At 39.5% G+C, this 20,004-nt stretch overlaps 1 protein-coding gene across 6 annotated transcripts in view; it reads right to left on the bottom strand.

Moving 5' to 3' along the window:
• Window positions 1–20,004, bottom strand: part of EBF1 (EBF transcription factor 1) — a 389,138-nt gene that overhangs the window by 23,667 nt on the left and 345,467 nt on the right. For all 6 annotated transcript variants that reach the window (XM_042993469.1, XM_042993492.1, XM_042993480.1 and 3 more), the window contains exon 11: window positions 9,674–9,762. In XM_042993469.1, the coding sequence (XP_042849403.1) occupies window positions 9,674–9,762 (89 nt within the window). The remainder of the gene's footprint in view (window positions 1–9,673; window positions 9,763–20,004) is intronic.

The following is a 20,004-nucleotide window of genomic DNA, read 5'->3' as shown; positions in this document are numbered from 1 at the left end:
ATGTGGCTAGAGGCGCAGCAGAAAGCTTTGCCTTTGTTGCAAACATGGTATAGAAGACTTCTGAATCACATGAAATTAAAGTGGGTTGTAAGCTAAGGCAGCTATACCAACGTAAGACATACTAACTTACATGATTGACTTTTACAGTGGAAAGAAAAAGGCTGTTTTCAAGCGGCCGTTATTGCCTCAATGGAAAAAAAAAAATCAATGAAAGTGAAATGAACAAGAGATTTTGTCTGAGTTGCAGTTAATACCACTGAAGAGCTATGGATAATAAAAGGTCAACAAATAAATTAGCCAGAGTGTTATGAAATGAATGATTTGGCTTATAATTTTATTGAGTGAAAATTGTTCGCTGCCTATTAGACCAGGTAATTTTTATCTGGTGCCTCAATTACTGTTCCGTAAGCAATAATATAGTTGTAAGAGCTGTTGGTTCGATCGCGTGACCTCTGAGAAGCTGGCTAGGACAGCTGACTACTATGATGGATAACTAAGCTTGGTCTCCACAAGGTGCCAAACCTCCCTTTCCTGCAAGGGGATCTCATAAAAGAAACATTACAGCTTGATTCATTTTACCAAAATGTTCGACTTTTCAAGTGTCAGCAGTTAAGTATAAATTGTGAAACCAGGTATTCCTGAGAAGAGTTATGACAATGGCTTTTCCCCCTCTTTTTGGTCTCCTGGCATTCTCTTCTAAATGGTGTCATGGTAATTGGTGAATGGGAGCCTGGGGTGCTTCCCGCCACAAATACAGTGAAAAATGGTGCCTGCACCCTTGTGAATATGACCTGCTTGGAGGTACAGAGCTGAACTTGGTAACCTCTGGCCGGCTCTTCTTATTCCAATTCATTGTACTGGTTTAAGACCGACGCTCTGGGTTAGGTCCTGCTGAGTGGCCTTGGAAATCGACTTTCTGATCAGGATAAAAGTCTCTGCTTAAAGAGAAGGCTATGGACAGAGGTGCCTTTTTCAGGGGTGGGTTGTAAAGTCAGCACATGAAACAAAAACTGCCTAGAGTCAAAATTACCCTTGAAAATCTTTTAAGTCGCCAAGGCCTGGCCTCTTAGAAACACAAAAGCCGAAAATTAACTACTTCTGTTTCTCTTTGTCTTTGGGTTGTGGCTTCCCTTTCCCTAGGGCAAAGCAGAATAAATATCTGGTTTGAAAGTCAAAGGACCACTGAGTAAACAGAAATTTACTGTCATACCTATGTATGTGTATGTATGTGTTTGGTGTGCGTGTATACAGATGTGTATATTTATATATTTGGACAAGTACGTATAGTTAAACTTGAGTAAGTGATATATGCATGTTGGAACTACGTTGTACTTTAAGGATATCTAAGGGAGCCAAAAATACAGTTTGCTTTGCTTCTTAAATTGTCCAACATCACCGGTTATTATATGTACCTCTAGACGAATGATAACTGTAAATTCTCAAGGCTTTACAGATGGTCCTGAGTATAACTGCAATTAAAATCCACTGCCTCGAGACTGCTGGGGCTCAGTTCTTATTACTCTGATGCTTAATTGAAGTGTAACTCAAGGCTGAAAATAGTGAGCAAGGTTGAAGACCTACCTCCTAGTGTCTCTTTCTCAGGGCTTCAGTCCAAGAGGAGGATTTTGGACTGTAAGGGGGAAACAGGAGTTAGCCCTTGCTCCTCCTGTGACTTCTCCCTGAACTAATGAGTAATTACATTGATTCCTCTGCCCAGCGGATGTGATACGAAGTAGGATAAACACAGTTACCCTCATCAAGAGCTCAGTACTAAAAAAGAACTTGCAAGAGGTTCCGTTCCAGAATCCAGCTATTGGAATAACTGACAATACAAGTCCCTATGACAATGACTCTACTGCTAAAGAGAAAAAGAATTATCTCCAGTGTTTCTATGTGCATGTTTTTCATTCACGTTGCCACTTTTGCTTGGCTCGACCCTTTGTGAGCTGACCTCAGTCCATACTACCATTGCCCTCTCCTCTACCGCCCCCCCCCCAACCCCCATCCCTAGCCAAGCTTGAGGATTTTTTTAGCATTGGTTTGCAAAATTGCCTTTTTTCTTCAAATTCCTTTTTCTTAATTCTAGGAGTCAGAGCTTAGGGATACTAGCTCTGGAGTTCAATATAGTTGGCTCAAATCCGTGCTCTGGCACTTACTAGCATTGTAAATGCATGCCTCTGTTTCCTCATCTATAGAGCAGTGTTAATGCCAGCACTTGGTGCTTTGTTGAGCAATAGCTAGCCATAATATTGATAATCTTCACTTATTTTCCAGAGAACTTTGGCAAATTATATGCATTCATATATGTGCATTATGTGCCTTGAGTGCTGTTTGAGATGCAGTCCTATTTGAATAGCACTGAAAGATTCTGAACAGATTAACAGTGAGGAAGTCTGGTGAGATAGAAAACTCCGTTTTCCAGCTGCAAAAGCTAAAGCAGATTACTTGGCCTCTCTGAGCCTCAGTTGTCCCATCTCCGAAATGGGCCTGATATAATAATGACAAGTGGAATAACTTAACTGAAAAATAAGTCAGTTAAAGACAAAATAAAGAAGGGAAAATTATTGCTCTTTGTGAGGATCATGGGCCTTTTAAATGAAGCTATAATCTTCCTCCCCTCAAAAAATACATACTCATTGGGGTACCTGGGTGGTTCAGTCAGTTAAGTATCAGACCCTTGATTTCAGCTCAGGCCATGATCTCATGGTTCATGAGATCGAGCCCCGAGCCGGGCTCTGCACTGACAGTGTGGATCCTGCTTGGTATTTTCTCTCTTTCTCTCTCTCTCTCTTTCTCTCTCTCTCAAAATAAATAAACATTTAAAAAATTGCATACTCATAACCACATACACGATTCTATATTCAATTTCAGGTGTGCATAGATCAAGCTAAACTCCCCTACTAAAAGAAGCAAAAGTAGAGGGGACACCAGCCTCTAAATTGAGCGCATTATCAAAACAGGTTGTGGGATTTGCCCGCAAGGTTTCTGGCAGATAAAGGGGAGAGAGGAAGAAAAGGTATGCATTCCACAGTTTGTGTGTTTAACAAGAGAATGCAGAGACAAAATGCTTCTTGTATTCAAACTCAACTGTGCTTTTCCTAAGAGTTCAATATACCATATGATTTGCTTTTGGTTTCTGTATTTTTGTTTGAGTAGAGTCGTTTGGGTTCCTGGATATAATGTTAATAGAGTTTCCTCAAATTACAAAAATAAACGAATGAATAAGTTGAGAGAGTGGCTAGCGTCACGGTATGGAAGACAAAAATGGAAGGTTTTTCTTTATCCTTTTCTGAAACCCTTACTCATCCCCCTTTTCTGCTAACAGGCAATGTGGCTATGCAAAGATTTCTTATTTGTATTTTCACTGATGCAACTGCAGGTTTTGAATCACTGATAGTCTTTGCATAAAGACTAAAACAATAACAGCATAATTAGAATACATTGTATACAGTCGACTCTGGTTTTATTTTGCCCCAGCTCTGTATTTATGATAAATCACTAAACACTAACGCTCTTTAGGGAGGGTGATTTTGGGTCTTGTCTCTCCATTGAGCAAAAACAGTGTCTGTGACGAGAGTCTGAATTTCAATTCTGCAAGTGTACAGTTGAACTGAATAATACTTGGCACAATGCAGTGCACAACCGAGCCACTAAATGGCTGATTTACTAAATTATTATTAGATGAGCCCTTGCTGTTCCAAATGAAAGTGCAGTCACTGTCTTCCTTCATGGTGTGTTCAAATTGTTCTGTGTTTAAATATTCAGCATGAGGCTAATGTGAACTGATGAACTGAGACTATAAACATTCACTTTCAATACAGATAGAGCGACAGAGATGCAACATATCATGTGGCCCACGGAGGTGAAAATGATTTATATTTAAGGATGTTGCTGCCTACTTCCATTACTTTAAGGTGCTCTTAATTAGCACAGTGTTGGAAATGACTAATTCCCATGTACAGGAAGAGCAGACTCGTGGAGGCTGAGATTTTTTCGCATGCCAGTGAAGGAGAAGCTACCAAAAGGATCTGTTGCCTGTGTAGTTTAGAATCTAGAGTTTTATTTGTGGCAGGCTGCACAGCACCAGCAGAGTAACATGTCTGCTGGAAGAACTGCGGTTTTTGACTTTCAGTGTTTCTTTTTGTCTGGACCCTCCCAAAGAGTCTACAGTCCATCCTCACTACCATCCATCCCTCTGCAATCCACATCCCTTACAATCCATGTCTACTACACTACATGGGCACGGTGGCACCTCTACCCATCTCACCAGCTTCTTTGGTGACACCTGCTGGAATGAAGAACAACCCTTTGCTCTTTGGAAGAATATAACCCTTCTTCCCTCCTCCCCTTTGAGGGCAGTTATAGGCAAGCACTTAAAATACTGTGATCACTTACAGTAGATTAGAATTTTTTATTGGTGCCGTGTTGCCATAACAACATGAAGACAGCAGATGACTTAAGCTAAGCTTGCAAAGCAAAAGGCTGCTCATCTGGCAGTTAAAATGAATACAGTTCATTTCACAAGTTTCCCATATGGACTCTTAGTGTATGGTAATGAGGAGACCATATGGTGAGAGAAAATGCACTGAGAACAATTGGGTTCCACTGGCTGAGTGGGAAGTTGGGAGAGAAAACCCGGGTGAGAGATTCTGGTGTGTGTGTTCTCTGGGTTCAAGGTTTGCTTGAGGTTTGTTTTGGTTTTTGTTTGGGATAGTTGTTTTCCATAGGGGTTTTGCATTTCTTAATCTGCTCCTTAATATGTCAGCTGTGCAAAATGACAAACATCTTGCAAATTTTGCAATATCATTCATCACAAACTGTCAGCAGTGTTTGCAAATCTGACTTGCAAGATCTTTTAAATGTGTTGTTCTTAAAAGGCAACAGTACTAAGTTTTTAGACAAAGTGCAGGAAAATTTAAGCACTTCTGACAAGCAGAAACATTAACAGTAATCATTTTAAAAACACTCGCATCTTTTGCCTGCATGTTTAGCTGTAAATAATGCTAGAATGTATAAAAGCTTTAAAGTAAAAATGTAATAAATACTTTTTATTATGTTTCATAAAAAATAAAAAAATGCCATGAGCCCTGTGTATGCGTTATCTATACATGTGAACAGTATAGAGATGGATGGTTCCCACTCTCCTTACTACTAACCATATTGGAGACCTGGGAGGACAGCTTGAAAAAAGCTCTAAAGTCAATTCTGTACTATACATGCTTCATAAAAGATGAATATAAATGCATTAGTTAGACACGGTGAGCTAAATTAGAAGGTCAGGCAGGGCTGGGAGGGCTGAAAAATCACACAACCAATGAGTGTAATTACTCTTTTTTAAGTCTATTAAGTGGTGTTGTTCTATCAAGGCTCAGGGGTATAGGACATGAAGAACAAGATAAAGTAATGTGTATTTATTACTCCCACTGGATCAATTTACCAGATATTTTCAGCTCCATAAAGCAAAATACACAAATGCTGCCTTTGTTACTTTTCTCAAACTGCTTTATTTTCTCTAAAAGAGGGACTGGCTCTGATAGAGAAACTTTTGCCCCACGGAGGTCCCCATGCCAACCCCCTTCAGTGGGATGATGCGAGAAAGCTGGCAAGAGTTTAAGTAGGATGGGGGAGAGGTGTAGGCGAGGAATAGGAGACCGGAGCTAATCACCTCAAGGCAGAATTATTTGGGTTTCCAGATCCGAAGGAAAAGTGGGAATATGATGCAATGGTGACAGTGAGGCAGTCAAGCCCAAGGACTCGAATTTTAGTCTTCCCACTTGTTAGCTGTGGAGTCGGGCAAGTCGCCAGCCCTCTGGGCCTCTGGCTCCTGTGGAGTGGGGAGTCCCTGCCTTGCAGGGCCTGTGGCCTCTGCGTACTGGAGTCTTGCTAGATACCAGAGAGACCTCCTCACCTAAATTATCTCACCAATGCCCAACAGCAACCATGCGTTGAGGAAGAGAAAACAGAGGCTGGAAAGACTGAGTCACTGCACAGAGCAGTGGATCTGGTTTGCCAACTCCATATCTGTCTGAGCTGAGTGAGAGCTCACTCTCTCGGCCTCTGTGCTCTTTGAACACCTTGATAGAGCAGTGCCCGGCACACCTTGGGCATGAAGTGACACTACGTGCTCCCTGGGACTCACTGCCAACACACAGAATGCCGGTAAGGTTTGGTCCACTCTCCATGCCTCTGTGCTAATGCTCACTGCCCACTCAGGAAGACAACTAATACACTGAAAGAGGGTGGAGACACCGCTGGCCTTCAAAACAGAGAGAACTCCTTGTTCAGTGCTTCTGGATTGCGTCATACATGCCTGCATCTCATGGTCTCTGACTGACCACAGTCCCCATCCCCTCACCGCCACATTACATGAAGAGTCAACCTTCACCCCAAAGTCCATCACGTGTTCTTCTCCCTCCTGCCAGGATCCAGAGAGGGAGGCAAGTTTGTATGAAACAGAACAGAACGGTTCCATTTAAAATCTTAGTCCACCTTTCTCCCTGCGCATCTGAAAAAGGAAACCAAATAACACCTGGGCTTAGAATAATTATACTGTTTTAAATGTGTGCGTACAGCCACTATCACTAATGGTGACTTTCAGGAACAAAATAGTTGACAGAGAAGGGTTCATCTTGCTCCTGTTTTCTCATTTGGTAAATGGGAATGATGTCTATTTTCCTGACTTCTCTCATAAGAGGGGCTCCAATAAAACAAAACATGTACAAGTTCTTTGAAAAAGCACAAGCCAGTATACAAAGGCATATTATTATGGAAAGCTGTCTGCTTGGTCTTTGGAGCAGTTTCATTTGACAGAATATGTGGGTGGTTGTATGAATCTAGCTTTGTCTATTCACAAACACATGGGTTTAATAAAGTGCAGTTTGTTTTTTAAGGTGTGTGGTCCATGGCTCACTGAAACACTCCTGTTTGACAAACACTGACCATGATTCTAAGAAAGGCGGAGCCCGTTTTTATCCCTCTAACAATGGACAGCCTGAGTATAAATCTCCCAAGTCCACAGGAATACCTCGAGCTGGCTCCATCCACCACTTCCTGACCTTGCTCTTGAACTCTCCCTCCACCTTAACATTCAGAGCCAGGAGGACAGCCACTCTGGTCTGAGTCACACAGAGAACTTCCTGGGGCGGCTCCGGCCAGAGCCCTTGAGCAGTCAAGTGGCTAGATGCAGGCTGCGGAGTGTTTCCTCAGCACACAAATCTATTGTGTCCTGATTACTCCTCCCAAACCCAGGAAAAGAGGGCTGGGAACTTCACCATCAGGCCACCGGGGATGCAGTGACACGTGCCTGTGCTATTTGTTCAACATTTCTGAATGTGATGTGCAACTGTAAAAATGGTTTTAAAAGTACACAAAAATAAGCCCTATATGCCTATTTCTCTTATTTCACTATGAATAAGAAAAGTACCTCCTGGCTTCTTTAGACCTCAACCGTTAAATCAGATTTATCTTCCGTTTTTCAATAAATATTTACAGAGAAGCAACTTGTGAGCCAGATAGCTGTGCTAGAGTGCATCCACAGGATTACTTCTTTTTGTCCTTACATGATCCCCGGGAAGTCAGCGCGATTATTGTCCCCACTTTATAGATGAAGAAACTGAGGCACAGAAGATGAATCATACATTCAACTGCCACCAGAATTAAGATTTCCTGCTCTGCAGAGATTGGATGGAAGAGACCTAAGAAGCAACAATCCCACTCTTACTCACCTGCAGATAATCGAAGCTACCTTTTGTTGAGTGTTAAATAACTGGTTGAAATAACTGGAAAAAAGTGGAAAATATTACCATCTCCATTTGATAGAGAAGGAAACTGAGGCACAGAGGCAAAGAATTTGGGGGGGGGAAACAAGAATTTTGACCCCTGCTGCATAGCTAGTAAATGTCCTTGCTCCGAGTTCCACCCCTGCCAATCGGACTCTCCAAGTCTTTCAGCAGACTCTAGAGACATCAAATGCCACGTGTAAAGTGAAGACTGTCGCCAAAAGGAAAAATTAAGACAAGTCTGTCATTGTGCCCATGTCTTCTTTCTACCACTGAGACACCTCAGGCACTGACCACTGGGTGGACACACATCATTTATATCATTGTGCTATAAAATTACCAATTATAATCCCACAGGAAATGCATGGGAGCTAGGTTCTTGCTAGACAGAGGGCCTTGAAAGTAAATCTCTCCGAGGCACATCTATACTACAGACGGAGACTGCCGTTCACTAAGTCAGGTGAAAGAGAAGGATGTGTACGATGGAGGCCTGTTTCAAAGACAAGGATATGAACAGTCTGACATAACATATGGTTTCCTCCTGAGGTGAAACGCTTTCAGTAAGGTCCACAACACTGGGAGGAAGCAAGGCTGTTCCCGGAAGCTAGAGCTAGAGACTGAGGCTGTGTGCTTCTTCCCCCAGGTCTAGGTAGAGAACTCCCATTCTTGCTGGTCACAGTCCTTCCTCTCTTCAGTCAGGTAGTGTCCCTCCTCTCCTCTACTGCCTCCTCTCATTTATGCAACAATTTGGGGGGGGGGCACTTTTCTCCTGGGCAAGGTCTGTTCTGACAGGGTACCAGGCACACAGGTAGGATCTGACAGTAAGCCAATCCCCCGAAGAAGTTTGTTGAGCTAAGAAGGACGCCAACTTCATTTTTGTAAGTGTTTTATGAGGCAAAGCAGACTCAGAAGTGACATATCTCTAGACTTATTCCAGCAAGGAGAGCACCTCTCATCTACTCATTGAATTTATAATAGTTTCCATTTGTGTAATAAATGAAAGTTTATTTTGCTGTCAGTAAATGGTGAATGGTAGTTCCACTAATTCTGTATTTTGAACTTATTTAATTGTTCTCTATTCGGAGTCCTCACAGGACTTTGGTTGCACTTTGGTTAAATGTATCTATTACTTCCTCTAGTGACTAGTTGTGTATAGTGATCTCTGTGACACAAGGCCCGTGTTCCTCAGGTACAGAGATGAGAATACCCCTGATATTGACAACAGGTACAGAATAGAAGTCAATATGTGAATTTCCTACTTTCTGTATTGGCAATCTCAGTGTATTGCTGCATGACATATATTACTCTTGAATTTTTGTTTAATTTCTCACACTTTTATACCTTATTTCCAATTAGGTAGGATGCCTCTGGAGGTAAAAGGCTCTGTCTTATTTGTCCAGTTGCAAGATCTACCAATATGTTTCTTTTGAGTTCTAGCTGCATTAGGGATAGGTATAAATCCTTACATAGGTAGAAAGCCAGTGTTCTCTTTCCTCTTAAGAATTGATATGATGCAATGATTAATAACCTGGACTTTGGAGCCAGGTTGTATAGATTTGAATCTCAGTTTAGCAATTTACATGCTTGTGACCTTGGGCAAATGATTTAACCTCTCCTTGCTTGATTATTTTCTTCTCTAAAATAAAAGTACCAACTCAGAGGGTTTTTGAAAGGAAGAAATGACATAATATATGTAAAAATAAGAATAACACTACCTGGCACATAAATGCTTGCTACTTTTATTATTGTTTACCTTATAGTACCAAACACACAAAAGACAAAAATGTTGCGTTGTTCACCTATGAACTAATTTTATCAACAGCAAAGTTTTCTGCTAATCACCTAAGCTCAAGTCAAGTTACAGAGACTGTAACCCCAAAAAGAAGAATCCTGACCTTTGGCAAACGCTCGGGGTCGCCAGGGTGCCGAGGAATGACCTTCTGTAACCTCTGGAAACCATAATCGATGGTGGGTTCATTGAGCGCTGCAAGGAAGAAGTCACAGGATTAGAACAATTTCATTAAATAAAACAGAAACTAACACTGATGGCATGGAAACAACTAGAACTCAGAAATTTAATTTATACTTTTGAATTACATCACAAGATGAGCAGATGCACAATCCCCTTGCTGAACATTTTCACTGTCTACTTCTGCTATTTACCATGGTAGGCAGGGACTCACTCAAAAGAACATTGGTAGGAACCTTAGTAACGACTCCTGAACTCAGTTCTTCTGGCCAAATTCTATATTGCTTACATAATCAAAAATAGAAAGTAAAATGGTATTTGATATGAAGTTTTAGGATCCACTGGCTAAAAGCTCAGGGCAAAATAAATACTCAAGGGCTTGTCTGAAGGTATCCACACATTATAAACAGCAGAATTACAAGTACTTGCTTAACTGAAAAATCTGTAGTAGATCTCAGCACACCCCACAAGTTGATGCCTCTGTGGTGATTAAGCCTGCAAGAACGTGGTGAGGGGCAGGGAGATGAGATCTTCTCAGCACAGAAAACCTAGTCTACACTTGATAGAGTCTGCAAGGTGATAGGTGTTGAAAATGTCCTCGATACAACACCCTCACATCTGAAATGACAGACTCATTCACTAACATCAGTATTATTTCAGGAAAAAGACTAGCCTCTGTGGAGCACTAGCATAGAGCATATGGGTCTCCAAGAAAAATTCTTAAAAAGACTAAAAGAAGAACAAACCTATAATAATATTTGGAGACAATGGGCCTTATTGTACTCATATTGTCTACACTCTCTTCAAAGCCTCCTTAAATTAAGTGTGATACAAAGTAGACTCTGGTCTATAATTTTCAAAATTCCTTCTCAAGGTATGAAATATCTTCAGCCTTCCTCACCTGACCAGGAAAAGATGGCAGCTCAGTCCTCTACCCACATCCCCCATATCCTCTAAGTAATGGGTGGGTGGGAGGGTGGGTGTTTTTCTTCTTTTCTTTTTTAGTGTAACTAACGTTTTCAACCACATATTTTCTCCCACACCGAGTAAAAAGACAGTCTTTGTAGTTCTGACATTTAGCTATACATTAGAAAACAAGTTGCTACATGCTTTACTTAAAATGCATTTCCATTAACCTAAATTTCAAAAGTAAGATTCATACTACTACTAACTTTAAAAAACTGTATTAAATTCAAATAGGTCCCAAGGCTAATGGAAGCAATTTGTATACCAACCCAAACTGACTGGCCCACTTTTCAAAATACAGGTATGATAATCTTGTGGTTTTAAAAGGACATTTAAATTGAAAGACTGTGAATTTAGTACATAATTATACCAATAGAACCCTTTAACTTCTCAACTTGTAAATCTAAAAGGCTATCAATCATTTCTAAAGAGGAAATAAACCTTAAAATTCCTTGATTGACAGTGCTTACTTTTTATGTAAGGAAAAAAAAAAGGCAAAAAAAAAAAAAAAGGCAAAAAAAAAAAAAAAAAAGCTGCGTAAAGTGGCCAGAAATCCATTTACAAAAGTACATTGTTTTACATAGGTGAGTAAAAAGCCAATAATTACACCTCCAAAAGACACATAAATCAGAGTAAGTACTTTTTCCTCACTTGTATATCTTAAGTTGGAGTGAACTTCAGGTAACTTTTTATTGAAAAGATTTTCCCAAATGCAATGCTTATTGAAGTTGTTAATAGAGTAGCATTTTCATTTAAGACAATGTAATCATTTTTACAAATATGAGATTTAGCCATCTTCTCCCCCTTTCCCCAGCTTCCAAACAGTAAACTTTCAACCTGTCTCTTGTGGAAATTAACTAAAATTATACCCAGGTGTACCAAATCTTTCTATCTATACTAGTATATGAGTTAAGGCACAATATTTATTATTCCTCCCATTTTATGAATTACTTTCTAAACCCTTGAGAAGAATTCTTTTTTCAAATTAGACATGTAGAGGAAAAAGCCATAGAACTCTTCATGCAGGGAAGCTGTTACTCGTAAAATCCATGGTATTTAATCAAGAAATGCATGAGAGGGACAGGAATGAGCACCTAGGTTTAAGTTATATATCACATCCATCCTCCACCCATATTACTAATTGCCATCCAAGATGTTTAACCATAAAAATAGCTTTAAACAATTAAGTGTATCATTTTAATATCTGAAGACATAATTTAGCATTCTGAAAATTCTAATTCTTGTTTTTGTTTTTCAGGCTAAGCCACCAATAAAACTTGAATTGTTGACCTGTTCCTGCAGTTGTTTGCATAATGAATTAATTCCTACCGTGTCAAGAAATGGGTGATTGTTAAATGAATGAATGTCTGACATTATGAGGGGAGGATGTGTTTCTCTGTCCATACAGCCAACTCACAGCAGAATGACCAACACTTAGTATCTGCAATTAAAAGAGCCAATTCAAATATCATATGGAACTAACAGCTAAAGAGCTGAGGAGAAGTCATTCTGCTGCCACAAAACGTAATTAAGATATATTAAACTCATTATTCAAGGGAAATAAGCATCTACTCTATGGAAGTATACTATGTGAAGGGATGTATTTCAGATAGTTAGATAAAGGCTTTTAATTTATTTCCCATGCCTTTATGACTTGCTCTACACTCATATGTTTCAATATATTAACCTGCCCTTAATTTAGGTATAGGCCATTACAACGGTGTGGTCCAGTGCTATAGACAAAAACAGCATTAAAAATATGCAAGACAAAGCTCATTGTCTTAAATTCAAATGTGCCTGATGAGTTCTCTCATTGCATTGACTAGAAGAAAAAAAAAAAAAAAAAGGATTACTGAATGAGAAGGGTCATCTGATAAAGATTGGTGCTTAAAACAAAACAAAGCAAAACCCCCTAAAAACAGATTAAGTGGCTAAGGAGGAGGATGGTAAAATCATGGCATACCCATGGAATGGAATATGATGCAGTCCTCAAAAGCAATGCTACAGGGAAAAAAAATTATTTACTGACATATAATATACGGCTAGGTTAACAAGCAGATTACAGGAGCATATATACAATATGGTTACTTTTTAAAAAATGAACATACATAGAATAAAGAAAATATGTCTGTATATAAACTGCTGAACAGTAGTTATTTCCAAAAAGTGGGTCTTAAAGTGCTTTTCTTCCTTCTCTTTGTGCTGTACATTCTCTGAATTTTCCACAATGAACATATATTACTTTTATAATCAGAGAAAAAGGTTAAGAGCAAGAGATTGTTGCCGAGATGGAATGTGACCTCCTTGTATAAAGTAATGACATAAGAAACTATGCCTTAAAAGGGGTCTGTATACCCTTTAATAACCTTGCATAGGTTATTACAGACTATAAGAAAAATAAGTAGTATACTTTTGGCCAGTTGTATAAATATGTGACTATTCATAAACTCTCTGAAAATCAACAGAGAGGGTAACGAGGAGGAATCATAAAGAATGGTATATTTATTTCATCAGTGGGGGTAGTCGTACCTTAGGGACATACGTCTACTCTGCAAGAATGTAATATAAAGTTAATCCTTCAACAAAGTGACCTCATTGTATTCAAGCACAGGGCTCAGGGGGCACCAGTAGAAATGGGACTAATCAATTTTCCCCCTAAAACTTAGGACAATTCTGAGAATCTAGTAGAGAAAGAAAGAAAAACTTAATTGGGCATAATTAACCACAAATAAAGAAGCATGAGCATCTTAGGTTGAAAAAAGAAAAACAGATGAAGCTATAAATGGCAACAGGAAGGCAAGGATGAGAGAGCATTTTGTGACTCCGCTTCCAAATACCTAGTCCATGTTCTCTGAAAAGGGCTTCGGAGGGTGTCATCTGAAACCAGGCAGGGACAGTAGCAGAATAAGGGAGGCTCAGAGGTCTAGAAAAACCTGTAATCCCAAATTGAAAAAGCCCCAATTTTTAAATCATCACAGTAGAATGGGAACAATGTAGGCATCTGAAAAATTCCACATTATAGGAAATTCTCCATTGACTCAATCATCATTTTTAGTGCCCACCATGCATCCAGATGGCATTTGTAGGAATTAACTGTTTTGTGTCACAAAACCAAAAGCCCTTAAAAACAAACTTTCTGAAAGAAATATGTCATCCAGCCCCAAAAGACTGATGAACTGGTCGGCATTTCAGGGGCATCAAAGTCATTACTTTTCAAAGAGTAAAAGTTAATTAAATAGTTAAAAAAAAAATCAAACCCCTACATCTGGCCTTGTGTTGGAACTGTTTATAAATGGCTGTGGGGGCTGGCTTTCCCGGTCTCACAATCTCAAACTCCCCCAGAGGAAATCAGTAACTTTCTATGCAGAACCAATCTAAGCAGAGCCCTTCTTTGGGCTTCAACTGAGGTCCTGGTCAAGACAGAACAGCTCTGATAATAAAAAACTATTATTTACAGTGTCCAAGTGTTCATGCAGCATGAAATGCTATATGCAAAGAACATTTAAAATAATGCAATTAGATTTTATGCACGAATACTAATGACAAGATTACAAAATCCAGAGGCACCTGGGTGACTCAGGTGAACATCCGTCTCTTGATTTTGGCTCAGGTTATGATCCCAGGGTCGTGGGACTGAGCCCTGTGTTGGGCTCTGCACTCAGCAGGGAGTCTGCTTGGGGTTCTCTCTCTCTCTCTCTCTCTCTCTCTCTCTCTTTCTTCCTCTGCCCCCTCTCCCACTGATGTGCACACGTGCACATGCTCTCTCTCAAAAAAAAATTACAAAATCCATTCAAAACATCTGTAATGAGTAAATTGTAACTAAATGCCATTTGTGGCCTTTTCATGCCTTTAGTCTTTTTTTAAATCCACTTCACACACATCAAGTAAGGAAATTCTCTCTAAGGGGATTTATTTGCAAATTAAAATTTTATAGTCAGGAAGGATGCATTCTCAGTTATGAAAACTGACTTTTCTCTTTTCAGAGTTTCTTTTTAGAGAAATCACTCCTCTGTCCTTCTGAACTTCTTGAATACTTAATTCCTGGAAACAATGGAAATGAGGGGCTGGAGAGCTGTGTTCCCAAACAGCACAGGAAAAGCTCTTTCGGTGCCATTCCAATGTTAGCGCAGAGTTCCCCTGCTTTTATAGCTCAGAGACTCGCTGCAGCGCTTTAACATATTTCTGGGGTTTTAATTTCCTTTTTTTAATGGTTGTGTGACATGATGTCATTTTGACTGGAAATAAAAAGAAATGCAGATATTAGGAAGGTAATATTTATATTCTATTGCCATTTAATGTCCAAACAAATATCTAGACTCTATGCCAAGTAATAAATAAAACCTCATAGCACAGGCAATGATAAAACCAGCACCTGGGTCTCCGAGCTTCCCTGGTGACTACTCTATATTTGAACTAAAGGAGAAACAGCAGAGCATTTCCCTTCAAGGCAGATCCATTCTGGGCATGAGAGTTATTACATATGTGTTAGGCGAGCCTTTTTGTTCCATAATGGCCCCAATTTTCCCTCAGTCACTAAATTAACAACTAGAGGTAAACAATAAAACAGCAAGTTATCTTCACAAACCTATCTTGAAGACTGACTTTAAAATATATAAACCGAAAAATCAACCAGAAACCTAAACAAGAGCCAGAAATATGGTTAATGAAGAAATCTGTTGCATTTCCAGTCACTTAGATATTTCATTATCTTCCTAGATGTTTAGCGCATGAACAGTATTCCGGTCGTCTCTTCTGTAGAAGTGAGCAACACACTCTTTAAGAAACCTAAAACCAAATCCCCTGCAAGCAGAGCCCTGCTTTCAATGTGAAATACTTTTACAACCCAGTTCCCTGCCTCGGGCACCAGTCAGGTTCGGGAGAGGTTTGGGAAGAGGCTCACTGCGCTGCAGAAGCTGTAACTGAACCAGGAGGGTGTCAGGATGAAGCCAACATGGGCAGAATTTACCAACATAGGAGCCAAAGGAAAATTTCCAAACTGGATTTGAACACGCCCTGACTTCTTATTTGTAGTTTTCAAACTTCTCGATGTGTGGCAAAAAGTCTGAGACTCAAAAACCAAGCAAAGGAATTACTACTTCTCTCTACCAAAGGTACAGAGGTACTAGTTGGCTTGTGTGGCTAAGTCCTTTCCACAAAGAATGGGGCCAGGGGTACATACAAGGTACAAACTGAAGAGAGAAAGTGAGGGGGCGGGGGGAAGTGGATCAAAGCCCAGGATGATGACGTGCTGGGGCTCCTGGAGAAAGAGCCGGAAGACCCTGAGGGCTGTCAGCTGGAATGCAAAGAGCTTATGTACCTTTAGAAATTAAGAACTCTTCCACAAGCAAGAGCAATCAAGAGCCTGAAGAAAGAGTTGAGTGGCATACTTTTGTTTTTTTAAAATGGAAACAGCTTTAGTGTTTCTCGAAAAGTAAGACATTCTTATTGTATAAAAAATACAAAAGAAACACAAAAAAGAGGAAAAAACAATACCCCATGATACTCCTATTCATACGTAACCACTACTTATATTAGTACCCACGCTTTCAGACATTTTCGCAATACTGTTTTATATAAATACAGATTATATACATATTTATATCCACCTCAATCTTTCCAGGGGTCATGGCATATTGCATTAGATAGATGGCCAAAATTTATGTAACAAATCCTCTGTTAATGGGGGTGTATGCTTCCCCCCCAACCCCTGCAAATTTTCACTGATGTAAGAAGTACTATATTGAAAAACAGGAGAGATTCTTAGATAAAAGAATATGCACATTTTCAAGTCTTTTGATACATATATTTCCTAACTATCCTTTACAAAATGTATACCAATTTACACTTAGACAGGTTACGACTAATTTTTAAGTTTTTACATCCTGAACCTCAGTTACTCTCTAAGTTATAAGGACCTCTGAAGATTTTTAATAGATGTTAATAATCATAATGATTACTTGTTGAGGTGTCATTTTAAACATACCCTGAGGTCACATAATACTGTTTTCCCAGTAATATCAAGTGCTTTATAGACATTATCCCAGTGATTCCTTCAATATGCTGTGCCATAAATGTCAAAAATCATCGCTCCCAATTGGGATTTGAGAAACTGAGGCACAGACAGTGCTAACTGTATGAATCAGAACAAAAGCCTCGGTGCTTTACTTACTCTTCCAGGATGACTACTTTATTTTAATATTAATGAATCCCAATTTGCAACATATTGACGAGTTCTGCTAGCAAATCCATTAAATGGCTTCTTTGTCACTCAGTATCTGTGAAATGGAAACCTGCCCCGAGGAAGAACCCTTATGCACAGACCCCTGACTTTGTACAGGTGAGCAAGTCACTTAGCCTGACTTGGCCACTTATGACTCAGCCATCGACAAACACGAACCCTCTCGGGGGAGGCCACCCTCGTATTTGAAACTTTTCCCACAAATGACCAAAAAGCTGAGTTTTCTGTCATGTTTGAGTTGGGCTCTCAAAGGTTGATTTGTCCTTTGGGAAAAAAAGAACACAGAATGCTGTTAAGATACATAAAACCTACTAATTTCATGTCACAACCAGTTGGTATTTTCTAGACGATTCTTGGCGAGAAGTCACCGGCAGAAGTGGAACAACTCTCCATAAACAGACCCCCTTATCGCCCTGGAGGGTTAAGCTCTGTCTAAAATGGGAAGTAGGTGAATGTACAATAATTAGGGAAAACTGTACTGCTCTCTAATTGTAATAAAGTTGATGAGAAAAGTTGCCCCTGTTATGGCATATGATGTGCTCTGAACAGCTTGGCCTTTCAGGAGTCTTAATTTAGATTTCCAAATTTGATACAAGTTTAAAACTAAAATTAAATCCCTCAAGCAAACAGAAGCTTAAAGATCTTCATGATTTTTTTTTTTTTGCCTTTCAATCTTTTTCACTTTATGATTTAAAAAAAAAAAAAAGATCATTTGTGATTAGGTTTCCAAAGCCAGATTTGCTCATTTGAACTAGAAGAGAAGGATGATTTTCACTGTGTAATTGATGATGGTGTTTAAGTATTGAAAGCCAACACAGTCTGTCTTTCTTAGCATTTAAGGATAAATCTATAATTTTCTTCCCGACTGGCATATCTTCTGATAGAACAGGAGTAATATTCCTTCTATAATTGTTCTTCAGATTTCTTTCCAAAGAGTTTTGACAATAACTGTTATCAAGGGGGTAAAATCACACAGCCTGTCTGATAAACATGTTTTCTTGCGTTCCCACCCCAGCGAGTGCTTGACACCGTAGTTTTATCATCCAGTGTGTGTTCAGAATGAGCTTAGAACAGCAATTGCCGGGAATAGGCAGGCGATAAACCGCATTGATTTAACACATCTTGTTTTCAATCATGCTTGGATTTTCTGAGCACGCATTTTTCCTGTACTCTGGCTTGTAGCTTTTATCTGACGAGCTGATCCCTTTTCACTGGAAAATGAAAAGGTCGCACAATAAGACACGGTTTACTGGAACTTGAACACGCACCAGGGAAAGTATTTTAGATAAATACTGTCAGACATAGTGGAGCTGAATTTCAACAACACAATTGCTAAACAACAATACTTATTACTCTCCTAGAACAAGCTACCAGTAACTTATGGCTCTCAGCAGGGAACAGCACCAAGTCTCAACTCCAAAGCTAAAAAACCCTTCTCTGAGCCCCGCACTAACCAAGCACAGAGTTCTGGGCTAAGGTCCTACTTGTGATTGTGAATATCATGGTTTTATGAGACAACTCAAAAAATTACTCCTACTGTTCACAGAGCTGCTTCCTCTAAACCGGTGGACAGGTTTCAGAAGAGCTGGATAATGATGTTATAGCAGGATTCTCTAGACAGATTGAGAGGGGAAAAAGTCCCAAGAAAAGTGACTCCAAATAATCCATTAATCCACTAATAAAACAGGAATAGGGATTAGAGGATTAACTGATTATTCGGTAGTATTTTAATAAGTTAAAGAGCACTTATAACAAGTATGTTACCTAGAGAGCTACAATGGCTTTGCAGATAAGCCTAGACGTTATCATCAGCCTACAGTCCAACTAAATGGCATCTTGATATAAAATAAATGAAGTCAGCCATTTTCAGTATTGACCTGACTTACATGATTATTATTGCTGTGTATCATTAGCTTCAGACTCAAGTCTCCTCTACCTGAACAGAGTCAGAACCCTTTTCTCTGTAGCCTTAACACACATATGTTGTGATTATATCTTTATTCATTATCTACTCCACAGCTTCTCAGACTTTCTCCACTCATAGCACCTTGGGCAGCTCAGCAATCTTTCCACAGCACCTCCAAGTGGAAAGAAATGCTCAGCAGCTCTGTTTATTAACTACTTAGGTCCAAACCGCCTAATATTTATATCCTAACAACATGCAGCCATTTGAAAAACAATACAAAGAAATTGGAAGAAAAAATAATATAGTAATATTTTTATCTCATTCTAAAACAATCACAGTTACTTTCTAATGGGATATGTGTGCTTCTGTCGAGCACTGCATAACTTCTTAAATTTTGGAATAAGACCACCCTCTTTCCTCTTCTGCATTAATTTTTACATGAGACTTCCATCTGATCACAGTAATTGCTGATAACTAAGCTTTGCAAAGCTATGGCACTATGACAAGGAATGCAGTGCAATCTAATGTTAAGATATGCACCACCTTGAACTAGTAATTTGTGTGGTATCCAATAGACTTACAGTGCTACATCGTTCCCTCAAATTTAAAATACCCCATGGCACTCCTGTTGCATTCATTTATGTGTTTCTTTTCTTCCAACAATAATTATTATAGCAGCAACATTAGCTAAACTCCTCCTAAGGACTTACTATGTGCCAAGCACTTTACGTGGATTAACCTATCTAATCTTTACCACAACCCTACAGTGAATAGCTACTGTTATTCCCATTGCACAGAGAGGAACCTGAGACCTAGAAGAGTTAAGTATCTTGCCTAAATCCGCAGAACCGAGGAGTGAAAACCCAAGCAGTCTGACTCTGGAGCCCTGTTCTTAACCTCTTTGCTAGACCAGCCAAGTTAGGCCTCCAGAACAGGCCTCTAATAATTTTGGTCCCCAGGACTTTTCCTATGCTTTACTTGCTCTCCATAGCCCCTTCTATCTGCAATCTGTTCTAGTCTTTTCCTTATATTTCTTACATATGTCTTAACACATATCCCATAGAAACCTCTGTCACCTACCCCAGACTTCATCTGACTTATATTTCTCTAACAGCACACTCTTCTTCCCTTTTGGAGTAAACAAAGC

This window comes from Panthera tigris, chromosome A1, assembly GCF_018350195.1.
Source record: "Panthera tigris isolate Pti1 chromosome A1, P.tigris_Pti1_mat1.1, whole genome shotgun sequence".
NCBI classification, from domain to species: Eukaryota; Metazoa; Chordata; class Mammalia; order Carnivora; family Felidae; genus Panthera; species Panthera tigris.
Note: the sequence above shows the minus strand (reverse complement) of the source record. Positions and strands in the feature narration are given on the sequence as shown.